The following is a 22,079-nucleotide window of genomic DNA, read 5'->3' as shown; positions in this document are numbered from 1 at the left end:
ACAACTTAAACTCCTCTTCTTCCTTCCAATCCCAATCTGATCCACCAACAAATACAGGTTAGTCTACTTTAAACATACATCTGCAGTCTAACCACTTCTCAGATCTTCCCCTACCATCAACCTAGTTGAAAGATCCCAAGAGCTCCTATCTAGATTATTCCACTAGTCTGAGGGCCCTGTACTGGCCCTTGATTTTTTTTTTTTTTTTTTTTTTTTGAGTTGGAGTCTCACTCGGTCGTCCAGACTGGAGTGCAGTGGCCGCTTCCGGCCACCGCAGCCTCGCCTGCTGGGCTCCGGCGATCCTTCCGTCTCAGCCTTCCGAGTAGCCAGAATTACAGGCGTGCGCTACCACGCCCGGCTGATTTTTTGATTTATTGTAGAGATGAGGTCTCGCTGCCCAGGCGGGTCTTGAACCCACGGGCTCAGGCAATGCACTCACCTCAGCCTCTCAAAGGCGTGGGATTACAGGCTGAGCCACCGAGCCCGGCTGGCCCTTGTTCTTAAGATAATAGCAGAGTCATCATTTTACTCTTCTGCTCAAAGCCCATCAATGGAGTGAGCCTTCCCCACTCCTTACCAACATCCTTATGATGGTTTACAAAGCCCTGTATCCCTTGGCCTCCCACTACCTCTCTGACCTCATCTCCTACCACTGTTTCCCTCATTGGTGCTATTCTAGCCACACAGGTCTCCTTGCTCTTTCTTGAATGTGTCAAACAAATTTAGAATCTTTGCCTTTGCCCTTCCCTCCACCCAAAACAGTGTTGTCCAGAATTGATATGTCAGGCGACCTTTTTCCTTCAGGAGTCTTTTCAAACACACCTTAACAGCAAGGCCTTCCCTGACACTCTAGAACAAGTATAACACCACCAAATCACATTCCCTTTCTCCTGTTTTATTTTTCTTCAAAGCATTTATCACCATCTGACATACTAAATATTTAATTGTACTGTTTGCTGCTTGGTTCTCTTCTCTAGGAGGTTCTGTGAGGGCTATCTCTCCCATGTGTAGCACATATTTGCTTGCAATTTCCTTGAAATGTTCTTCAGTTGGCTTCCAAGGCTCACTTTCTCTGGGCTTACCTATTGTTTCACCAGCTAGTCATTTTTTTCCCTGCTAGTAAATAAAAAGAAGTGGGAAGGTACAAACCATCTTAGGAAGATAACCGGTCTTCTATGTTAAGCTGGGTGGGGCCTGTGGCAGCAAGAAGGCCAGAAAACCACCTACCCTCTAGCAAGATATCTTGGTACCTAGGGATGCTAGAAAGCAAGAAAGAACTTGTGTTCTATATGTGCAGATGGGACACCGGCAGCATGACTTCCAATATATTAAAGTGTATTCACTTTCTTCCACTGAAAATGAAAACTACTTACTAATAAAAAGAACTTTTAAATGTATTTGTATTGCTTCAACCAACAGAAAATATAAAATTGAATTTACCATGTAGTCATAAGAATTATGAAAGAACTAAAGTAACTCATATTATAAAGTAAATAGGCAGCTCCAAATTTATCTGGTCATGGACAGTAGATACAATAATAAAAAGGATGAAAATTAACATTTTTCTACCATAAAAACAAGGTTGACTAAATTTTGGAAATAATATTAAAAAGTGTTCCTGATAAAAATAAAATAAAAATAAGCTACAAAATAGCATTTTCCTCCTACATTATCCAACCTTGTTAAGAAATGAGCAAGGAATTATCACAGACTGAAGGAGAGGAAAGAGAAATAACCTAAATGCAACAGGGGACACCAGACAGAATCCTGGAATACAAGAAAAAGACATTAATGGAAAAACGGATGAAAACCACATAAAGTCTACACTTTAGCTTAAAAGCAAACAAACAAATAAAAACACCCAAGCAAAAATATCCATTTGGAACAAGAAGCACTCCCTCAGTATGTAGCACACATCCTCTGCAGATGTACTTGCTATACCCGGAAATCTTATAATAGTCAAGACACTATATTGGGGGCTGGACATCTTTAATTGTTAGAAGGTTCTTTCCTGTATTGCTTTGAGTTTCATTCCTTGGTAACCTCAGTCTCATTCTTCCTTCTTGAAGAATACAAAGTCTAATTACTCTTTTGCTTGATCTTCACATATCCTATATTCTGTCTCAAGTTTCTTTTTGAAGTTTGACATACCCAGTTCCCTTCATCTTACACATCACGATTTTTATGCCCTTCATCATTCTTGTCACACAACCTTTAAAGTGCTCCAGTTTGTCAAATGGCCTTCTGAAAACCAATGCTTGGAACCAAACACTAACGTAGAGTACATCAAACTACTTCACTTCTTGTTTTGGACACTATGCCTGAAATTGTCCTTTTTCTTTAGCAGTTACATTGCATTGCTGATCATTAATGAATTGCACAATCAACAATTCCTTAGTTCTTTTTCATATGGATTCCTATGAAGGAATTGTCAGAAGGGGAGAAAGGAGTGTAGCTGTCAACATCACTCTGCCATTCTATTCTCTTCATTACAAATATTTTGAGTGCCATGTGCCAGACAACTGCAATTCTATACCTATCTACATGTAACAACTGCTATAGTCTGAATGTTTGAACCCCTAAAATTCATATTTTGAAATCCTAACCCCTGAAGTAATAGAATAAGAAGGTGGAACCTAGCCAGACTCGGTGGCTCAGCCTGTAATCCTGCGCTTTGGGAAGCTGAGGTGAGTGGATTGCCTGAGCCCACGGGTTTGAGACCCGCGTGGGCAACTTGGCGAGACCTCATCTCTACAATAAATCAAAACGAGCCGAGGATGGTAGCGCACGCCTGTAGTTCTAGCTACTTGGAAGGCTGAGGCGGAAGGATCAGCGGAGCCCAGCAGGTCGAGGCTGCGGTGGCCAGGAGCAGCCACTGCACTCCAGTCTGGGTGACGGAGTGAGACTCCAACTCAAAAAAAAAAAAAAGAAGGTGGAACCTTTGGGAGGTGATTAAGTTATGAAGGTGGAGACCTCATGAATGAGATTAGTGCCCTTGTAAAAGGACCCCAGAGGGGTCCTCATCCCTTCTTCCATGTGAGGTTACAATGAAAAGACCACTATGTAGGAAGTGGGCCTTCACCAGACATTGAATCTACCATAGCCTTCATCTTGAACTTGCCAGGCTCAAGAACTGTGAGAAATAAATTCGTGTTGTTTATAAACTGTCCAGTTTACAGTATTTTGTTATAGCAGCTCCAGGAGACTAAGACGACTTTCCAAATCTGACTGAAGAACTTATTTCAACATAACATATAAAAGGTTGAACTAACAGAAACTATGCAAAGTAGCTCCCAATCATTATCCAACTAGTCAATCTAAAAAGCACAACATCACTACCAATCAGTTACCCATACTTAGGTGGTATCACTTAATGCCTCCATTCTCAGCCCTATGACCTTTTTCCTCCTCATGTACTGCCAAGTGGCAAGGTGGGATGTTCAGGGTACCCCTCTAAGAAAGAGAGTCTTCATTCACCTGTAAGCTTTACTTAAGAGTCATAAACCTCAACTGAGAAAGACACATTTTAGAGCTGCCACGCATCACCTTTCAGAAACCAAAGCGTCAACTGTGAGTTTCTCAATAGCTCTTCCTGGGCTGGAGTCGCCTATTATACAAAGCCAACTCATTGCTTCCTTACATCTGGGCATCATCAATCTATTTTCTTACCTTTCACCCTCAACATCACCGAATCCCTCTGAAGTCAAAGCATTAGTCATTTGTGTCAGGTGTAAAACGCAAACACAGCACGTGCACGAGGATGCTCTGATGTCCATAGTATGCAAAACCCTGAACATTTAGAGATCGCTTAAATCCCAGGTGTTGTATAAAGGGTCTCAAGAAAGACATACATATTTGCAAGGGAGCCTTTCCATATTTGTCGCTTTGGGGACAGAGAGTTCCTAAGTCAGGACTAGGCTGCCAGCAACACTCCGTCACCTCATACAACCCCTAAGATGAAGCCAAGGGAGGCGGCTGAAAGGCCTGGAGCGAGGCAGGCGCCGGGTCCCCGAGGAGTGACAGGGCGGGCCGGCGCTCCCCGACCCTCACCTCTCTTGTCCAGCAGCCACATGAACGCGAAGCAGGGCAGGAAGCCGATGGGCCCCCACAGCACGAGCAGCGCGATGTCCCAGCTGGAGAAGCCGTAGGCCTGGCGCGCCGAGTTCTGGATGGGGCCCCAGGTGTTCCAGACCAGGCCCTGCGCGAACGCGAGCAGCGAGAAGAGCAGGAGAACCAGCCAGCGGCGCCCGTACACCCGCCCGGGGCCCGGGGCCGCGGCGGGCAGCGCCGCCGCTGCCGCCGCCGCTTCCCGGCTTCTCCGGGCAGCCCCCGGCCTAGGCCCGAGCCCGGGCCCGGGCCCCAGCAGCGGCTGCCGCTCCTCCTCGCTGCTCCAGCCCGAGCCCATGGCGACGCGCCGCCCGCGGGGCCCCTGGCCGGCGCAGTCCAAGTCGCAGCCGACCAGCCCAGCGCAGGTGCAGCCGCAGGAGCAGGAGGCGGAGGCAGATGTGGTCGCCCTCGGCCTCCCGGCCGCGCCTGCTGCGCCTGCGCGGCCGCCGCCGGCCCCGGGTGGGAGGCGGGGCAGGCGGCGAGGAGTCTGGGGCCCGCCCTCCCCGCAGGGGGTGGCCAGAAATCGCCGGCGTGAGGAGGAGAGGGGTCCGGGTCCCAGAAGCAGGACTGAGAGGAGGTGAAAAGGCCAACTAGAGCAAGGCGGAGCCGGGGAGAGGGGAATTCCCAGAGTCTGTATTAGAGGAGGTTGGGCAAGGAACCCTGAAGTTGTTGGAGGAAGTGCTCAAGTTAAATCCTGTGTATAATAAACAACTTGATGACTTCTGGTCACTTGATTTAATGATTGCTTGTATTTCGAGTATATTTTTATTTGTGTTGGGTTGGTAACTTCAGAAAATTATAGCGGGAGCAAGGATAAAATTGAAATGGGGTGGGGTTTCAGGGGATTGTCCCATGAAAACCATTTCTCGTTTTTTATGTACAGTAAATACTACCTAGTGCGTGTTACATTGTCAACGAGGAGGTTATAAACTAGCCAATTTCATTCACCTATATAAAGGATGTAATCTTTCTATCCTTTTTGCCTGTCACATAATAGGGGAGCAATAAAGATATAGTCACTAAGGTTGGAATGTTTTTGCCCCAAAGTTACCTAGATGCATCCCAAGTTATTATGATTTTGACCAAAAAGAGTAAATGAGAAAGGTGGAGGTTGTTGATCTCTTCATCGGGCAGCTGTTTATTTTGATATACAAATCCAGAAGTCTGACGGCTGTCAATTAGTGTCCTTGAAACCCTAAGTCAAGCAATTTGTCTTGGACGTGGCATATCTCGAATTGTGTGGCATCCAGGTTTGATTGGGAAATGAATCACAGGGAACGCAATTAAAAGATGCTTTGCCTGAGGTTTGTATTCCCGGCAGCCACGAAAACCAGATGGAGTCACACTGCTGCCAGAAGGGCAAGAGGTGGAAGAAAAGCTTGAGCCAGCCTAACTTTCAAGGCTAGTAAGAGCGGCTGCAGAGTGAATGCAGAGACACACGTCACCGCTCGGAGCCCCTCAAAACAGCGAATCATCCCCCCAAACTCCAATCCTGTGGGGTGGAAAAAGCCAAGGCGTAAAAGAAGGACCTGACTAAAAGACAAAAAAAGCAGAAACGAAGCCAAGACTTCAGGAAAGAAAGCTAACCTCCGGGAAAAGTATGAACCACCACAACCCAGACCACGTGTTTGCATTTCAACACACCGGGAATCAAAACAAGGCCGCGTGGCCCCGCCCAGCGTCCGTCACGTGACTTTCTCGTGAGCCGGCGTTTCCGGGGAAGCCCTGCCGGAGCCGCGGGAACTCCTTCCTGTGGTGCCGCCTCTGGCTCCCGGGTTTGGCCCTTCCTCGGACACCACTCCAGCTTCGCTTCTCTTTGGGTTCCAGTGGAGCCCGCCTGGCGGTAGCCATGGCAGCAGGCTCCGGGGCGACCATGGCTACCATGGAGGAAGGTAGGTGGCAGGCTGAGGTCAGACCCGGAGGACTAGCCCAGTGTCAACTGACTCTCGCAGCACCTGTCATATCCGTTTGCCTTCGCCCCATTCCAGGTCTCTCTGGCCTTGCATTAGGCTGTAAAGAAACTTAAGAATTTTCTAGTGGACGTGGCATTTCTCGAATTGTGTGGCATCCAGGTTTGTAATTGAACGGTCATCGTAACTCCGCATCCACAGGTGCTGTTTCGTGCTCAGGGTTGTTTTGAATGTTAGAGTGGATTAAAATGAAAACTGTGAAACTGAAGCCGACCCTTGAGGCACATAATCAAGGACTCTTGCGAACAGGGATTATGAGCTTTTATTCGATTTCAGTGGAACCCTGGTTTAGCATGTGGATGAGGTTTGGAGGCCCATGAACCTGATATCCCTGTTAGCATTTATTGAATGATTGCTCCCTGCAGGGCACTGTTCTGGATACTGTCACGGGATCCAGAGATTCTTGTGGCTCAGCCTGTAATTCCGCGCCTTTGAGAGGCTGAGGTGAGTGGATTGCTTGAGCCCACGGGTTCGAGACCCGCCTGGGCAACTTGGCGAGACCTCATCTCTACAATAAATAATAAACAAAATTAACTGGGTGTGGTGGCGCGCGCTTGTAGTTCCAGCTACTTGGAAGGCTGAGGCGGAAGGATCGCCAGAGCCCAGCAGGTCGAGGCTGCGGTGGCCGGGAGCGGCCACTGCACTCCTGTCTGGGCGACAGAGCTGAGACTCCAACTCAAAACAACAACAACAACAACAACAAAGAATCTTTATAACAATACCTTTTCCCAAGAAACTCTCAGTGAGTAAAGGAGCCTAGAAAGGGGAAAAAGTGACTTATGTGGTCACGCGAACTATGTTATCAGGAGTACACCCTCTGTGAAGACTGACGCCAGGAGGAGGTACCTTCGTGGTGAAAATATAAATTCTTCAAGGAGGGAATAGCTTGAGGTAAGCCTTTCTGGTTGAATAAGATAGTTATAAACTCTGCTAGTGGTGGTGAGGCTTAGGAAGATGGAGCAGAAAAGCACAGGATACATGTATTTGGAGATCAAATAGTTTGCTTAGAGGGGAAGATGCCCATTCCATGCAGAAGAAATAAATTATAACCTCCTACTATCTGATCACTGTCTCCTATGGAGACAATTCTTGACCTTCATCTGTAACTCCGTTTCATTGATCCTTACATTTTGTGTTCACTGCACCTCCTTATCCAGAGTGCATTATCATTATACATTTTCTTTTGAAAATACACTGTTCTCTTGTCACTCCCTGCATTTTATTCTGAATTACTCTGGATGAACTCAACCTTTTTTCACTCTTTATACCTACACATACATAGCTAAACTTTGCTGGAAAACGTCTTGCACAAATTGATGACAGTATAGATGAAAATAGCCAAACTCTTCAATATTCACTCACTATGGGCCTGAGATCCTTATGGTCCTCTATTTCTATAGTAAACCAACTTTCTAATTTTCTTCAGTGATGATTCCCCAAACTCTCTATAAACTCTCTTCCTCTCTTTCTTACTTTCAACTGATGACTTTGCAAGTCAGGTCAAGTCTGCATCTAATCTACGTTTTTTCTTCTTCACTATCAGACCCTAGTCCAAATCACTCACATTTTCTCACATAAACTGTATCTTCCTGACTTGTTTCTCTATTTCTGATTTTGTGCCCCTCTAATTCCTTCTTCATTCAGCAGTAAAAAAGGAATTTATGTAAAGTTTTTCAACGTATTCCTTTGCACTTAGGACTTAGAATAAAACCCAAACTCCTAACCATGGCCTATAAAGATCCTTGGTCTCGGTTCTGCTGATGTGCTTTAGCAGCATCTCTTGTCATTCATTTCCCCCTCCTGCTTTTCACATAGCTGGCTTATCAATCTTCAGGTTTCAAAGTAGGTCATCACCTGAGACCTTACCAGACCAAGCTATCTAAAACAGTCACTGTGATTTTTTTCCTCCACCCCCAACCCTAGATATTCTATAATACCACGTCCTGTTTCTGTCTCTTTACTTATTACAGCCTGTGATTACTTGTTTATTATTTTTATCCATTAGACTGTAAGTACCTTGAGGGCAGAACCTATGTCTGTTTCACTCATCACCATGTACCCAGCTGCAAGTACAATTCCAGGTACATAGTGGGCACTTAATTCATATTATTACATATTTGTTGAGTAAACAAATAAGGGAACTCTGTGCCAAGCCTAGAGGCAAGAGGAAAAGAGGATGGCATGATCCAAAAACTGAAGAAGTTAGTGTAAGGTGTGGTAAGAAAAGAAGGATCCTGAAGGTCACCTTATGCCTAGTTAAGGAGTCTAGACTTTAAGACATTGAGAAGCCTTGAAGAGTTTTAGGTAGGGCAGTAACAGGATCAGACGTGTCAGACCGGCTGAAGGGTGAAGGATAGGACAAAGAGAGAAAGACTAGAGGACAAGGTACTTAATCCCTCTGAGCTTCAGTTTCCTTGTCTGTAAAAGGCATGACTATTGTAAAAAATTAAAGATGATAAATGTAGGTTATTTAATATAGTGTCTGGCAGGAATTAGGTATTCAAGAATGGACACCATTTTTATTATTAATAAAAAAATGCCAGCTTTGGTGACTGATGTTGAAACTGAGAGGAAATAAATTGAAGATGTTATTTAAAAGAAGACATTGCCATAAGTGAGATAAGGCTGATGTGAACAAAGGGTAAGAAAAATATATACATTTAATTCAAGCGAAAGTATCCGTACATTCAGTACAATGATGAATATAATGGGAGTCATAGAAAAGTTCATTTTTGAGCAAACTTCTTTAACACTCCATTATCAAAAAAGTATCTAAATGCACCCTGTAAATAGGGCCTCTATTATACAGTGAGGTAGAAGACAGTCTGTCCTAAAATAGCTCATAAATACCATTTTCAGAGGGAACGACATAGATAAAAAGAATTATAGAATAAGATATATCCACAAGGTAAAATGCAATTAGTTGAGACATAATAATTAGTGTCTCATTAAGTGCTTTGAGGGCTGAGAGGAGAAGGAACTAATAGACATTGGGTTGGTGTGTGCTCCTGGAATAATTTTTTAAAGGATTAGTGAGGTGAGGCCAGAGTGAAGTGAGCAGAGAGAAGATCAAGGCGTGTTGAGGCAGAGGGCCGGAAGGAAGGTGGGGAGACTGGTTCCCCTAGCATGGAGGTGGTGACTGAGAATGAGGGTGAAAAGCAGGAAGGCTGTGTCCACTGAGTCCAGACAAGAGCAGGGTGAAAACAGAGAAGTTGAAGAAGGAAAAACATTGTGGGTTTTGATCTTCTCAGAAAAATGGAGCAAGGCATCACAAAAGTGAGGAAGTGAAAAAGGATATTGGGGATTGGAGAATGAGGAAGCTTGAAATGGTTGCCTAGGCTATTACGGAAGTGGTTAGTAGGAGTCAGTGAGTGGTAGCAGGAAAGGGTAACCTGTGGAAGTGAGCCTGAAAGTGAACCCCTTGTTTTGAGACTGTTTATGGTTGTGCTCAATAACTCATTATGCAGAAGCAGAGAAAACAAATGGTTCGTTTCAATAAAGTTTTAATGTGAATTCTTATTCAGTTATTTAGAAAATATTTGCTTAACATCATTTTATGCCAAGCACTGTGCTGATCTCTAGGGATACTAGAGACTTACCTTCAAGGATGTGATTTTTTTTTTTTTTGAAGTAACATCTTAGAAATAATTAAAAACAAGCAAGACTTTATCTCTCCAAATTTTTTTTTTTTTTTTTTTTAATTAGCCAGGCATGGTGGCATACCTGTAGTCCCAGCTACTTGGGAAGCCGAGGCAGAAGGATCACTTGAGCCCGGGAGATTGAGGTTGTGGTGAGCTGTGGTCATGCCACTGCACTCTAGCCTGACGACAGAGTAAGATTGCCTCAAAAAACAAAAATAAATAAATTATTGAAAACAAACATGAAGCTACTTATTGTTAATTAAGAATCAATCTTAATTCTGAGTGTGAGATATTACTTTAAAGATTACATGTTGGTTGAAGGATCCAGTTAAATTAAAAATTGCTCTTTGAGCCTGAGTCTGTCTTTCAGACTGAGGTTATATTTCTTTTATTTGGCTCTCATATTTTTAGTTAGAGCCAGGATTATGCTTTGATGAAAAGAAGAATGTGCTCTTACTAATTCTTCTTCTAATACTTCCCTAGGAAATATCCCCAGAGTTTCATACTGAGCAGACATTCCTGCATAACTGGATTTACTCCTCTTCAACTGGAGATGCATACTCTCCATTGTCATTTTAGTTCTCCTTTTACAAAGGGGTGGAGGGCAGAAGAGTTTAAAGAGTTACACAGTTGCCCATGTGACCCAGAGATCATATTAGCCAGGCAGGGTGCCACAGCATGCAAAAAAAAAAAAAAAAAAGTAAAAGCCTGTGTAATCTCAAAAAGTAAAAAAAATTCCCATTCTAGAGCACAAGTGTAATTTATAGTGTAGCTAAAATACTTTGTACTCAGTAATGATAAATAGCCAAAAAACAGTACTCTTGAATATTTTTCATTGTGGTAAAAACACTAAAATTAACTTTGTTGCTCATTTTTAAGAGTACAGTGCAGAAGTGTTAAGTAGAATCACATCATTGGGAAAGAGAATGACTGTACTTTTTCACCTTGCAAATCTGAAACTCTATACTCATTAAGCAATAATTTCTCCTTTTCTTGCCTCTACCCACAGTTACAACAGAATGGTTGGTAACTACCATTCTATTTTCAGTCTATAAATTTGACCACTGTAGATCCTCATATAAGTAAAATAATACAATATTTGTGTTTTTGTGACTTATTTCATTTAGCATAATGTCTTCAAGGTTCGTCCATGTTGTAACATGTGACAGGATTTCTGACCTTTTTAAGGCTGGATAATATTCCATTATATCTATAAACATTTTGCTTCCCCATTCATCCATCAGTGGACATTTGGATTTCTTCCACTACTTGGCTCTTATCCATTGGTTCTGTGAAGATTCATGTGCAAATATCTTTCCAAGACCCTACTTTTGAATGTTTTTAATGAAAAGTAAGGTGAAATAACCATTTATTTTGAATTATGGAAAATTTACTTCCATCTAGAGTTGGTGGAAACATTTTGTTACAAATTTTGAAGACACTTTGGAGCATTGCGGAAATGCTCCATTTGAGACACCATTCTTTCTTTTTTTTTTAATTATAAAGATGCAGGGTACAATTCAGGGTTTGGTATACAAACGTTGATTATGCAGGTACCCTTGTTGATGAGGTATTCCCCTCCCTCGCCTAGCAGTTTCTCTCAATTGCCAATCCCACCCCACCCCCCAGTCTCCCACTACTGCCAGTCGCTTTCTTATAATATTATAATTGTTCAAGATCTGCTTATGAGTGAGAACATATGGTACTCTGTTCTTTGTTTCTGTGATAGATCACTGAGTATGATCGAGTCACCATTCTTTCTAGTGTTAACTTCACTTAACTCTATGCACTGAGATGTCCCCTATAAGAGGCCACCATAAATCTAGCAAACCACTTGGATGTCTCCTCTCAGGAGACATGAAGAGATTGCTGGTAATTATACAGGACAAACTTATGTCAACGCAATTTTTTTTTGAGTCGGAGTCTCACGTTGTTGCCCAGGCTGCAGTGCAGTGGCACGCTCACAACCATTGCAGCCTCTACCTGCTGGGCTCAGGCAATCCTTCCACCTCAGCCTTCCAAGTAACTGGGAACCACAGGTGTGCACCACCATGACTGGCTAATTTTTTAATTTATTTTAGAGATGAGATCTTGCCAAGTTGCCCAGACTGGTCTCGAACCCCTGGGTTCAGGCAATCCTCTTGCCTTAGCCTCCCAAAGTGCTGGGATTATAGGCGTGAACCATCATGCCCGGCTTCAAATGCAAAATTTTAAAAGCTATGTTTCCTTGAATTTTTCCATTAAAAAACAGTGAAAAACCTATTTCCCATTTGAAATTTGTCAAGCTTCTGATTGATCAGTTGAGAAGTGGTTTTCAGGAATCACGAGTGCATCCTTCCACTAGACTGGGCTATAAATTACCTATTATTATGTGGGAGAAAGAAAACAAGACGACACTGTCTGCTCAAATAGAAAAACACCAGGTGGAAGACGTGAAACAAATTGCTATTGCACAATATGTGTCAATGAACCTGCAATGCATATGGGTGACTGTTTCACATGTTACCACACATTCGAAAAATATAAGATAAGAAATTTTGATTTTTTTGTCATAAATAAGCTCCTCAATGTCCAAAATTTCATCATAGGCCAAATATCATTACAATAAAATAATTGATTCCAATACTATACTATTTAATATGAAACGATTCATTTTTCACTGTTTATAAATATGTGGTCAAGCTACTGGTAGGTGTTCCGCGAGATGTCTCTGATTGCAAAGTGTTTTAAAATATAGATAGATTTACTTTGCCTTTCTTTGGGTTTGAGAACAGTATTACTTTTTCATTTCTAAGTATTTGTTCATGTGACATTTTTTGAATAGAAGAATTTTCTGGGCTAACTTGGCAAGAGTTATATGTATAGGAGGATGGGAAGAAGTTCATGAGCCTTTGGAAACCGCTCAGCCTGTAACTGTCTCTGGTGCCCAGCCTGAACGTTCTTGGGTGTTCCGGTCCACACTAAGCATTGGCAAGGTTATGTCATAACAGCCACAGCACCAATGTTGGTGGTTTCTTTCTTTCAAAAAACCACCTTCTAGACCTTGAAATTCAGAGGGTGTATGACTGTTCATCATTTTACTTAAGCATTATGTTACCTTTTTCTTAGTTGTATTGATGTTTTAAAGTAGTGGCTACAAAATTTAAAAATTAGTTTTGGTGTTTTACCATTTAATCTTCAAGTACTTGCATGATTACATCAGGGTTTTTCTGACATAGCCCAAATGATTTTTTTTTTTACCCTATATCTACCATTCCAGAGGTTTTAACATTTCAGAGGTCATACAGTTGTTGCCAGGTTGATGAAATATCATACATTTGCATGTATACATTCAGAATAAATAATCTCACTGTGCCAGGATCCAGTTTTTAATCCATACTGTATCACTATGGTGATTCTTTGTATTGTAATTTGTGACTTATGTCACCTTCTGAAGTTTTAAAAAATCTATAATTTTTCCATTAAAATTACATCTGACTTGAGAGACAAGTTAATTTCAATTTCAGAATCTTTGTCTTTTTTATATTCTATCAATATTTGAAGAGTAGTCTGGATACTTCGTGATGTTCCTTATTCTTATCTTAAAGTGTAAATCCCAGATACAAATTCAGCCCACGTGTTAATTGAAGCCAGATAGCAAGCAAATTCTGAAAAGTTAGATTTCAAATTATCTTGTGCTTTGCATTAACTAAAAAAAAATTACTGAGAAAAAGGTAATTGGCTTTTTGATGATGTTTCACTGTCTCCAAATAATTAGTTGTAAATAAGACTAATAAATTGACTGAATAGCATGCTACATTTGGAGGGAGAAAAGACTACTGTGCAATACCCAGATCACTAATCTGTTTTTGTTTTGTTTTTTTTTTAGCAGTTTCTAAGTCATCTAGTTAGAAATTGCTGCTTGCTGCAAGTTTAGACCGAAATATATTTATCCTTTAAATAATCTCACTGTGCCAGGATCCAGTTTTTAAGGAGGTTGCTTCAGAATTTTTATACCTCTTTGCAAATATTCGTGGCATAGAATGACTGGGTGCATTCCTAGGCTGTTTAATTAACACAATGTAGGATAGCATTCATCTTTAAAATAAATTGTAACACTTAAATTTGTTAATTTAATGGCTCACTTCATTGTTGATTAAACTATCAGAAGCCAAATTAGTTTTATCTCTCAACCAGCTGGTTGTTTTATTTCACTGATGGGCCTGAAATTCTGTGGCTATGCTGATTTCTTGTTATGGTGAACATCCCACTGCTCTGTTTTTGCACACACTTTATAGCATTTTCATTCATTTAACAAATGTTATGGCATTTAATATATTTTGGTCACTAGAGGAGGTACTCTCTCGGCAAATTTTAGTGTTGGAGGTCTCCTATTAAATAATCTCTGTGATGTCTGGGATTTTTAGGTCAGATTAGTAAATTAATTTTTGAAGAATTTAACATTATACTAGGATAAAATATTTACTTCTTTGAAGCTATTCTGTCAAAACAATAATTTGTGTTACTGTTGCCTGTGTATGTATTTGTGGAAGGCTAGCCAGATACCTCTATCCAAATATGAGACCCACGTTGGGAATATTCAAAGCCATGTGGTCTATTGGCACTAATGTAAGATATGTAGAATAAATAAATCTCTACCACAAAGAACTGATGCTTCTGTTTTTCTCTGTCCTTTAAAGTTCTAGAAGCAAAAACTTCAAAGGTTGAATATTTTACGACCTTAAAACTGAAAGAATGCTGTAGTGGGTCAGACCAGCCATGATTCACCCAGCCTAAACCTCAGAGCACTTTATTTACTTATTTTATTTTTGAGTCAGGGTCTCACTCTGTTGCTCAGGCTGGAGTGCAGTGGCATGCTCACGGCTACCGTAGCCTTGACCTGCTGGGCTCAGGCGATCCTCCTGCCTCAGCTTTCCAAGTAGCTGGAATTACAGGCGCATGCCACCACGCCCGGCTAATTTTTTATGTATTGTAACAACGAGGTCTTGCCAAATTGCCCAGGCTGGTCTCAAACCCATGGGCTCAGGCAGTCCTCTCATCTTGGCCTCCCAGAGTGCTGGGATTATAGGCGTGAGCCACTGGTGCCTGGTGTCACAGAGCACTTTATAGGGAGAGTATGGTTGTCCTTAAAAATGGCAGTCTCAGAGTCAAAGTGTTATACCAGTTTGAACCAGTAACAGTCTTTTTATGTAAAAGGATTCAGGAGGTAGAAGTTTACTGATTGTGGTTCAGTAGCACAAAGATGGACATATTTGCATTTTTATTTGGTCAAGGATTGCAGTTTTTTGGGTCTTTCTTTTGTCTCTCAAGATACCTAACTATATGTCTGCTTTCCAGGCAGTGTATAGCTATGAGAGGAAGGTAAGGATAAAAAGGCTCAGCAACTTTTGGATGTGTCTCTGGCCACTCCTGTATGCCGTGGAAAGAGCACTGGACTTGGAATGAGGGTTCCTGATATATCTTATTGTGGTTCATCTGACATCTGAGCTTCCATTTCTTCCTTTGGATAATGGGAATGAAATGCCTTCATTGTCTGTGCTTTATAGGCTTTTAATACAATCAGATGAGCAGTTGTATTTTAATGTATATAAAAGTACATTGTAAACAATAAAGCATTATACAGTTAAATATATGGTATTGTTATGATGCTCTTCTTCAAAATCAAACTTTATCTTCCCAACAGAATGAGCTATTGCTCCTGATTTTTTTTTTTTTTTGAGTTGGAGTCTCACTCTGTCACCCAGACTGGAGTGCAGTGGCCGCTCCCGGTCACCGCAGCCTCAACCTGCTGGGCTCCGGCGATCCTTCCGCCTCAGCCTTCCAAGTAGCCAGAACTACAGGTGCACGCTACCACGCCCAGCTAATTTTTGACTTTTTGTAGAGATGAGGTCTCGCCAAGTTGCCTAGGCGGGTCTCGAACCCGCGGGCTCAGGCAATCCACTCACCTCAGCCTCCCAAAGTGCTGGGATTACATACCGAGCCCGGCTAGCTCCTGATTTTTATAGTGAGTTGCCAAGTCTAGAAACCTGTCTTCTGGCTGCATCTGACCACCCTACATCTTGGGTTGTGATCATGCTCAGGCAATCCACTCACCTCAGCCTCCCAAAGTGCTGGGATTACAGACCCAGCCCGGCTAGCTCCTGATTTTTATAGTGAGTTGCTAAGTCTAGAAACCTGTCTTCTGGCTGCATCTGACCACCCTACATCTTGGGTTGTAATCGTCTTTGATATTATTGCCTTAGTATTTCTCCATCTTTGCCATTTCTGCTTTCCTCACTGCTACCCCTTGTTCAGGGCCTTATCACACTTCATACTTGGCTATCTCAATAGCTCTCTGAGTCAACTTCAGACCCTAATCCCTTTCCATCATATTTCTACACAGCCCTCATTTTTATTTTTTGGATATGATAGAACATGGGATTACTATGTCATAAGCTAGAAAATACTTTTCTGCTTTGGAGCATTGGCTTGTTTATATTTTTAGTTAGCAAACATTGTATATGTATGTGTACACTATATATAATATATATAAATATGTATATAGCTTAATTATTTTTGTTAGATTCCCGTAACATGAGTTACTGGGATAATGGATGGTTCTTTGAGACTTCTGCTTCATTTTCTCAATTGTTTTCCAAAGGATAATTCTAATACCTATGCCATGAACAACAGAATCCTGTCTATCATGAATGTATTATAACATTTCATAGTGCATGGGGATCAAAATATGATACCCCAAAATATACCACTTTGGCATATTGATTATTTTGAGTTGAAGGTATTGAAAAACAGCAGGTGCAAGAAGGGCACTTGGACCTTCCTTTTTCTTCCCAAAGGTAGGAGATAAAATATCCGTGTAAAAGTTGCCCTTCCTGTATTAGGAGAAAGAAAGAATATTCTTCTAACCAGAGACAGAGTAAAGCCTGTAAGAAATGTGTACAAGCAAACCTTGTTAAACTAACCCTTACCTTTTTAGTCACTTTTCCACAATTAAATAATTAACCCAACTCATTTGTCTTATCACATTTTCAAATTTTACTATTTGTCCAACCTAGTATATAAGTGTAAGACTCTAACTGCTTCTTTGGGTCTTCATTATTCCTGTGAGGTCTTCTGCGTGTGTGTTAAAATTACTAAATACATTTTTGTATGCTGTTCACCTGTTAACCTGGTTTAAGTCAATCCCAGCTGGAAACCCTGGGCGGGTCGAGGAGAAATTCTACCTCCCCTACAATAGTCTAGCAACATTTTAAAAATATGTAATGAAAAAAGGTAGATGTTTGTTTTCATGGACTTGGAAGCCAGGCACATCAAGTCCAGGAAGATTTGGTGCATTGCCATATAGTTAACCTTGTATTTAGATGTATAGACCGACCGGTATGGATGTAGACTTTGAATGTAAAGTTGTCATACATGTCAAAAGTGAAAAAACAACAATAAAAAACAACCCTCTTAAGGAAAAAGAGAAAATATTATTCCTGGTCACATAATGTTAGCCTTTAGAAGGCTCTTCGACTTGTAAAAGTGACTTAAACTTGGGGCTTGTTTTACATTGAGCCCTAAGGGTACGCTCTCTCTTCCTCACTCCATATATTCTTGACTTATGCCTTTTCTCTCTTAGCATCCAAGTGTTCTCCTCACTTGGGAGTAGTGACTGTGTAGAAACAGATTGTTCTCAAGTGCCAGCTACAGAGAAAGGGCTTAGAGCCTGTTGACTTTCACTGAGGGTTTAGGAAAGACTTCCAAGTTTTTGCCCTTCTTGTCTGAGAAAGGAGGCCAAACTGCTTGAAGTTTTCATTGTCTTTAAAAACAAGCCTTACATTTAGACAAATTATTATTCAAATTGTTTGATGAGTCCTTCCCCATCCCTCTTCCTTTTATCAGACAGTTTAGAAGAAGGTTGGGTAGGTAGAGGAATTTGGATTACTTAAGAGTTTGTCTTAATTTTTTTGAATTAAGTTGAATTACAGATGAAGTAACCAAGGTGGAGGGCTTAGCTGATTATTCTTGAGAATCACAAATATATGTTTTGAGCATCAGAGTATGAAGTTTTTTTTTTTAGAAAGCAGGATTTATTGAAAGGACAGAAAAGCTCCCACAGTGGGAGGGGACCCAAAGAGGTTGCCCAATATGAAGCATTTTTTTAATCCTCCCCAAAAATCTTTCCATCTTAAGATGTCTTTAGAGAGAAACTTATTTGTTCCTTTATTTAAAAAATACTAATCTTTACTATCCTACCCAGGATTAACATTTTATGATTCTGTGAAATTTATTGAAGTGTTTAGTAAATTGCAGTGTTGTTTGTGCAGATTTTCTGTACTGTTTACAGATGTAGTTGAAACCAAGGATCAACATTGATTGCCATCTTAGTACATCTTTTTTTCTTTTTTTTTTTGAGTTGGAGTCTCACTCTGTCGCCCAGACTTTCCGCCTCAGCCTTCCAAGTAGCTGAAACTACAGGCGCGCGCTACCACGCCCAGCTGATTTTTTTGTGATTTATTGTAGAGATGAGGTCTCGCTGCCCAGGCAGGTCTCGAACCCGCAGGCTCAGGCAATCCACTCACTTCAGCCTCCCAAAGGCACGGGATTACAGGCTGAGCCACCGAGCCTGGACAGTACATCTTTTATCCTTTTAAAATTGCAATGAAAATAATCTCTCCCTTTCCAGCTTGACTACTATATTAATCCAGTTGTCTTTTTGTCATAAATATAATGTATAGCAAGTAGAAGTCTTGCTGACTCTCTAGTGGTTCTGGAGGAGTTCCTATCAGCATTTCTTGCATGATCCTCTACTTAAGAGATAATAGTTTCTAAAAAAAATTGCATCTTTTTAAAGAAGTGGTTGGAAAGCCTTTTTTAACACTAAAGTTTCATTTTTGACATTGAAAATTATAATTATTTACCAACATTTAAACATCCATTATTTAACATGAGAAAAATCACTTAAGAACTATGACCTTTTGAACGCATGTATTTATATGAGCAGTAATAAACGGAGTGGAAATGCAGTGTAATTGCACAGAAAGATTTGTCATAATAGAAACAATATTATCTGTTTTTTCTTCATATCATATGAAACACATTTACAGTTCTTCATCTGTTGCTCTATTCGTTTCTCTTTCTAGGTGAACATGTCAAACCGTTTACACCAGAGAAAGCAAAAGAAATCATAATGTCTTTACAACAACCTGCGGTCTTCTGTAACATGGTGTTTGATTGGCCGGCACGACACTGGAATGCTAACCACCTTTCTGAAGTCCTTCATGGCAAGCAGATACGATTCAGAATGGGACTGAAAAGCACGGGCACAGGTAGGACTATAAGTAGTGTTTCTTCAGTTGCATTCCCATATTCTCAGCAGTGGTTTTTCTACATAGAGAATCCTTTCTTCCTCATCCTCTTTTTGACCACTCACTGTACAGACAGGAACATTTTTTTTGGAAGATTTGGAAGGACAGTTTGTTGTAAGTTTTTTTTAAAGACTAAATCTATAGCTTATAATTACTTACAAAATACATCTGTTCATGTATCATATATGCACATTGCTAGATATCGTGGTTCATTGAATGTGGTAGACAATGCGTTTTTGATAATGTGCTCTTATGTTCCCATGTGACTGAAAAACACCGATACTAATTCGAATTGTCCCGTACACTTTTTACTCAAGTAAAATGTGATCTTTTATTTGTGGCTCCAGGCACTATTTATAGTTGCATAATTACTTGATTGTAATTTTATCCCTCTGCTTTATTGACTGACCTGTATTGCATTGCACAAACATGAAACATACGTAAAGCTCAGGTTTTTACTCTCTTAAGGAAATAAATCTTGCCTGTTCACTCTTCCTCCCTGAAGACATCTAACATTTAGATTCTTTTTTTGGTCCCATTGCCAAGTAAAGCAATTACCATTAGCTCTAAAATTTAGTTAATATAAAGGAAAGAAACAGTGCTGTTTCTAATCCAAAAGAGTCCATAATAATTGTCTGGTTTGTAGTTTATTTCAATATGAGTAAGTCTGGTAGTGTAGAAATTCACAGTGTTTTAAGCATTGCTGTAATGTAGCTTACAAATATTTATTAATAGCTCGGAGGAGCTAGAAATTCCCCACCTTCTCTTCCAGCTGCTCCAAGCTTCTTTTTCTCATCTTGACCTTGTAGTATAGCGCATGGAATTACTAAGTTTTTGGTGTTTAGAACCCCCTTGTACTCCCGTGACAGATATAGCAGGATAATATACCTGGAATTCTTCAGCATCTCATTGTTATCACAGACCAAACTGTTCACTGTATTTTAAAATTAAATCTTAGGCCAACAGCAATAACATAAAAGTCAGGTTGTGCTTTTTCCTTCTTGATTTTGGTCAAATAAATTTGTCTCTCATTGAAGTGTCTATTAGACACTAATTTTGAAAAAAATAGGAATAGTAATTTTTTTACATCCTGGTTAGACTGAATACAACACTACTAATATCTAACATTTATTGAGAGCTACTGTGCCAGGCACTGTTCTGAGTGCTTTACATATACAGTATTAACTCTTTTAATTTTAAAACTTTCTTAGAACAGTACTGCTATTATTCCATTTTATAGATGATAACACAGTAATGTGACATTTTCAAGTTAACACTTAAGCGTAAAAGAAAAAGAAAGGAAAGCTTTTCTGTCATTGTAAGAAACTGCTCTGAGTTTTTAGTAAAGGTAATTTGTTCTTTTTTATTCAAACAAAATTTATATAACATAAAATTTAGCATGTTAACCACTTAAAAGTATGCAACTCATTGGTTGTTAGTATATTCACAATGTTATACAACCATTACCACTGTCTAGTTCCAGAACATTTTTATTATTCCATAAAGAAGCCCAGTGACCCTTAAAAAATCATTTTCCATTCTGCCTTAGCGCCAGGCTCTGTCAACCATTAATCTACTTTCTGTCTCTATGAATTTGCCTTTTTAGAACATACCATATAAATGAAATCATATAAAATTTGGCCTTTTGTGCCTGACTTCTTTCACTTAGTGTGTTTTCAAGATTCATCCATGTTGTAGTATGTATCAGTACTTCATCTTTCTAGTGTTGACTAATAGTCTGCCATATGAATATGTACATTTTGATTATCCACTCATCAGTTGATGGACATTTGAGTTGTTCCACTTTTTGGCTATTACAAATAATGCCACTTTGAACCAAGTGTTCAAAGTGGCATTATTTGTAATAATTTGGTGGATATATATTTTTTTCATTTATCTTGGGTATATCCCTAGGAGTATAGTTTCTGGATCATACAGTAACTCTATGTTTAACCTCTCAAACTATTTTCCAAAGCAGCTCCACCATGTTATATTCCCACCATCAGTGTATGAGAGCTCCATTTTTTCCAACATCCTTGCCAACACTTGCTCTGTTTTTTTTTTATTATCATCCTAGTGTATGTGAAGTGTTATCTCACTGTAGTTTTAATTTGTGTTTCTCTGATGACTAATTATGTTGAGCATGTTTTCATGTGTGTATATTGGTCATTTGTATATTTTCTTTGAAGAAATATCTATTGAAATCTTTCACTCATTTTCTAATTGAAGTTTTTGTCTTTTTCTTGTTGGATTACAAACGTTCTTTATGTATTCTGGATACTACCTGTATCAGTTATATGACTTGCAAATGTCTTATCTCATTCTATGTGTTGTCTTGATAATTTGTTTTTTTTTAAAGTTATTTCTGAGTATTAATGCAATACATCCACAGGCTACCTAGGGTAATGGTGTAAGAGAGCTGACTCTGGAGTCAGCCTGCATGGGTTCAAATTTTGGTTAGCCATGTCTTTGGGCAAATCAATTAACTTTTCTGTATGTTAGAAATATTTTCTTGTTTTTAAATTTAATTTTAAAGACGTGGTGAATAATTCAGGATTAGGTATACAAGTGGTCATTGTACAGGTAAAGTCTGTGCCTCCCTTTGGTCTCTGTTTCCCCTGGTTTGAGATCAGGTACCCTTATTGATGTTTTGTGTCCCCCCAAATATTTTCAAGATTAAATGCTTTCATATGCATAAAGCATTTAAAATAGTGCCTAGCACATAGTAAACGCTCAAGTGTTGTTTTAAAATAGAAGTAATTTTAAAATAAAAAGTATGACTTCTTCACTATAGGAAATATTGAAAAATGGAAAGTCCCAAGGAAATTGAAAAGCACCTGTCCTACTATCCAGAGATAATTACTAGTTATATTTTGATGCATGTTCATGCAGGCCTTTTTGTAGTTTATATTATAAAAATAAAGTTGTATTATTTTTCACAACCTGCCTTTAAAAAAAAACATTCTGGCCGGGCTCGGTGGCTCAGCCTGTAATCCCGCCTGCCTTTGGGA

At 40.1% G+C, this 22,079-nt stretch overlaps 2 protein-coding genes across 2 annotated transcripts in view; one reads left to right on the top strand and one right to left on the bottom strand.

The window, feature by feature from the left end:
* The window catches only part of DIRC2 (disrupted in renal carcinoma 2), an 86,097-nt gene extending 81,262 nt beyond the window's left edge, over nucleotides 1–4,835 (bottom strand). The window contains exon 1 of the mRNA XM_008052802.2: nucleotides 4,051–4,835. Coding sequence (XP_008050993.1) covers nucleotides 4,051–4,405 — 355 coding nt within the window. The 5' untranslated portion in view covers nucleotides 4,406–4,835. The remainder of the gene's footprint in view (nucleotides 1–4,050) is intronic.
* A 980-nt stretch (nucleotides 4,836–5,815) lies between these two features.
* Nucleotides 5,816–22,079, top strand: part of HSPBAP1 (HSPB1 associated protein 1) — a 61,727-nt gene continuing 45,463 nt past the window's right edge. Inside the window, exons 1-2 of the mRNA XM_008052801.2 lie at nucleotides 5,816–5,999; nucleotides 18,844–19,029. Of these exons, the coding sequence (XP_008050992.1) occupies nucleotides 5,957–5,999; nucleotides 18,844–19,029 (229 nt within the window). The 5' untranslated portion in view covers nucleotides 5,816–5,956. The remainder of the gene's footprint in view (nucleotides 6,000–18,843; nucleotides 19,030–22,079) is intronic.

This window comes from Carlito syrichta, unplaced genomic scaffold (assembly GCF_000164805.1).
Source record: "Carlito syrichta isolate Samal-C Ts95f unplaced genomic scaffold, Tarsius_syrichta-2.0.1 Scaffold287526, whole genome shotgun sequence".
NCBI lineage: Eukaryota > Metazoa > Chordata > Mammalia > Primates > Tarsiidae > Carlito > Carlito syrichta.
This window is presented reverse-complemented; position numbering and strand designations above follow the sequence as displayed.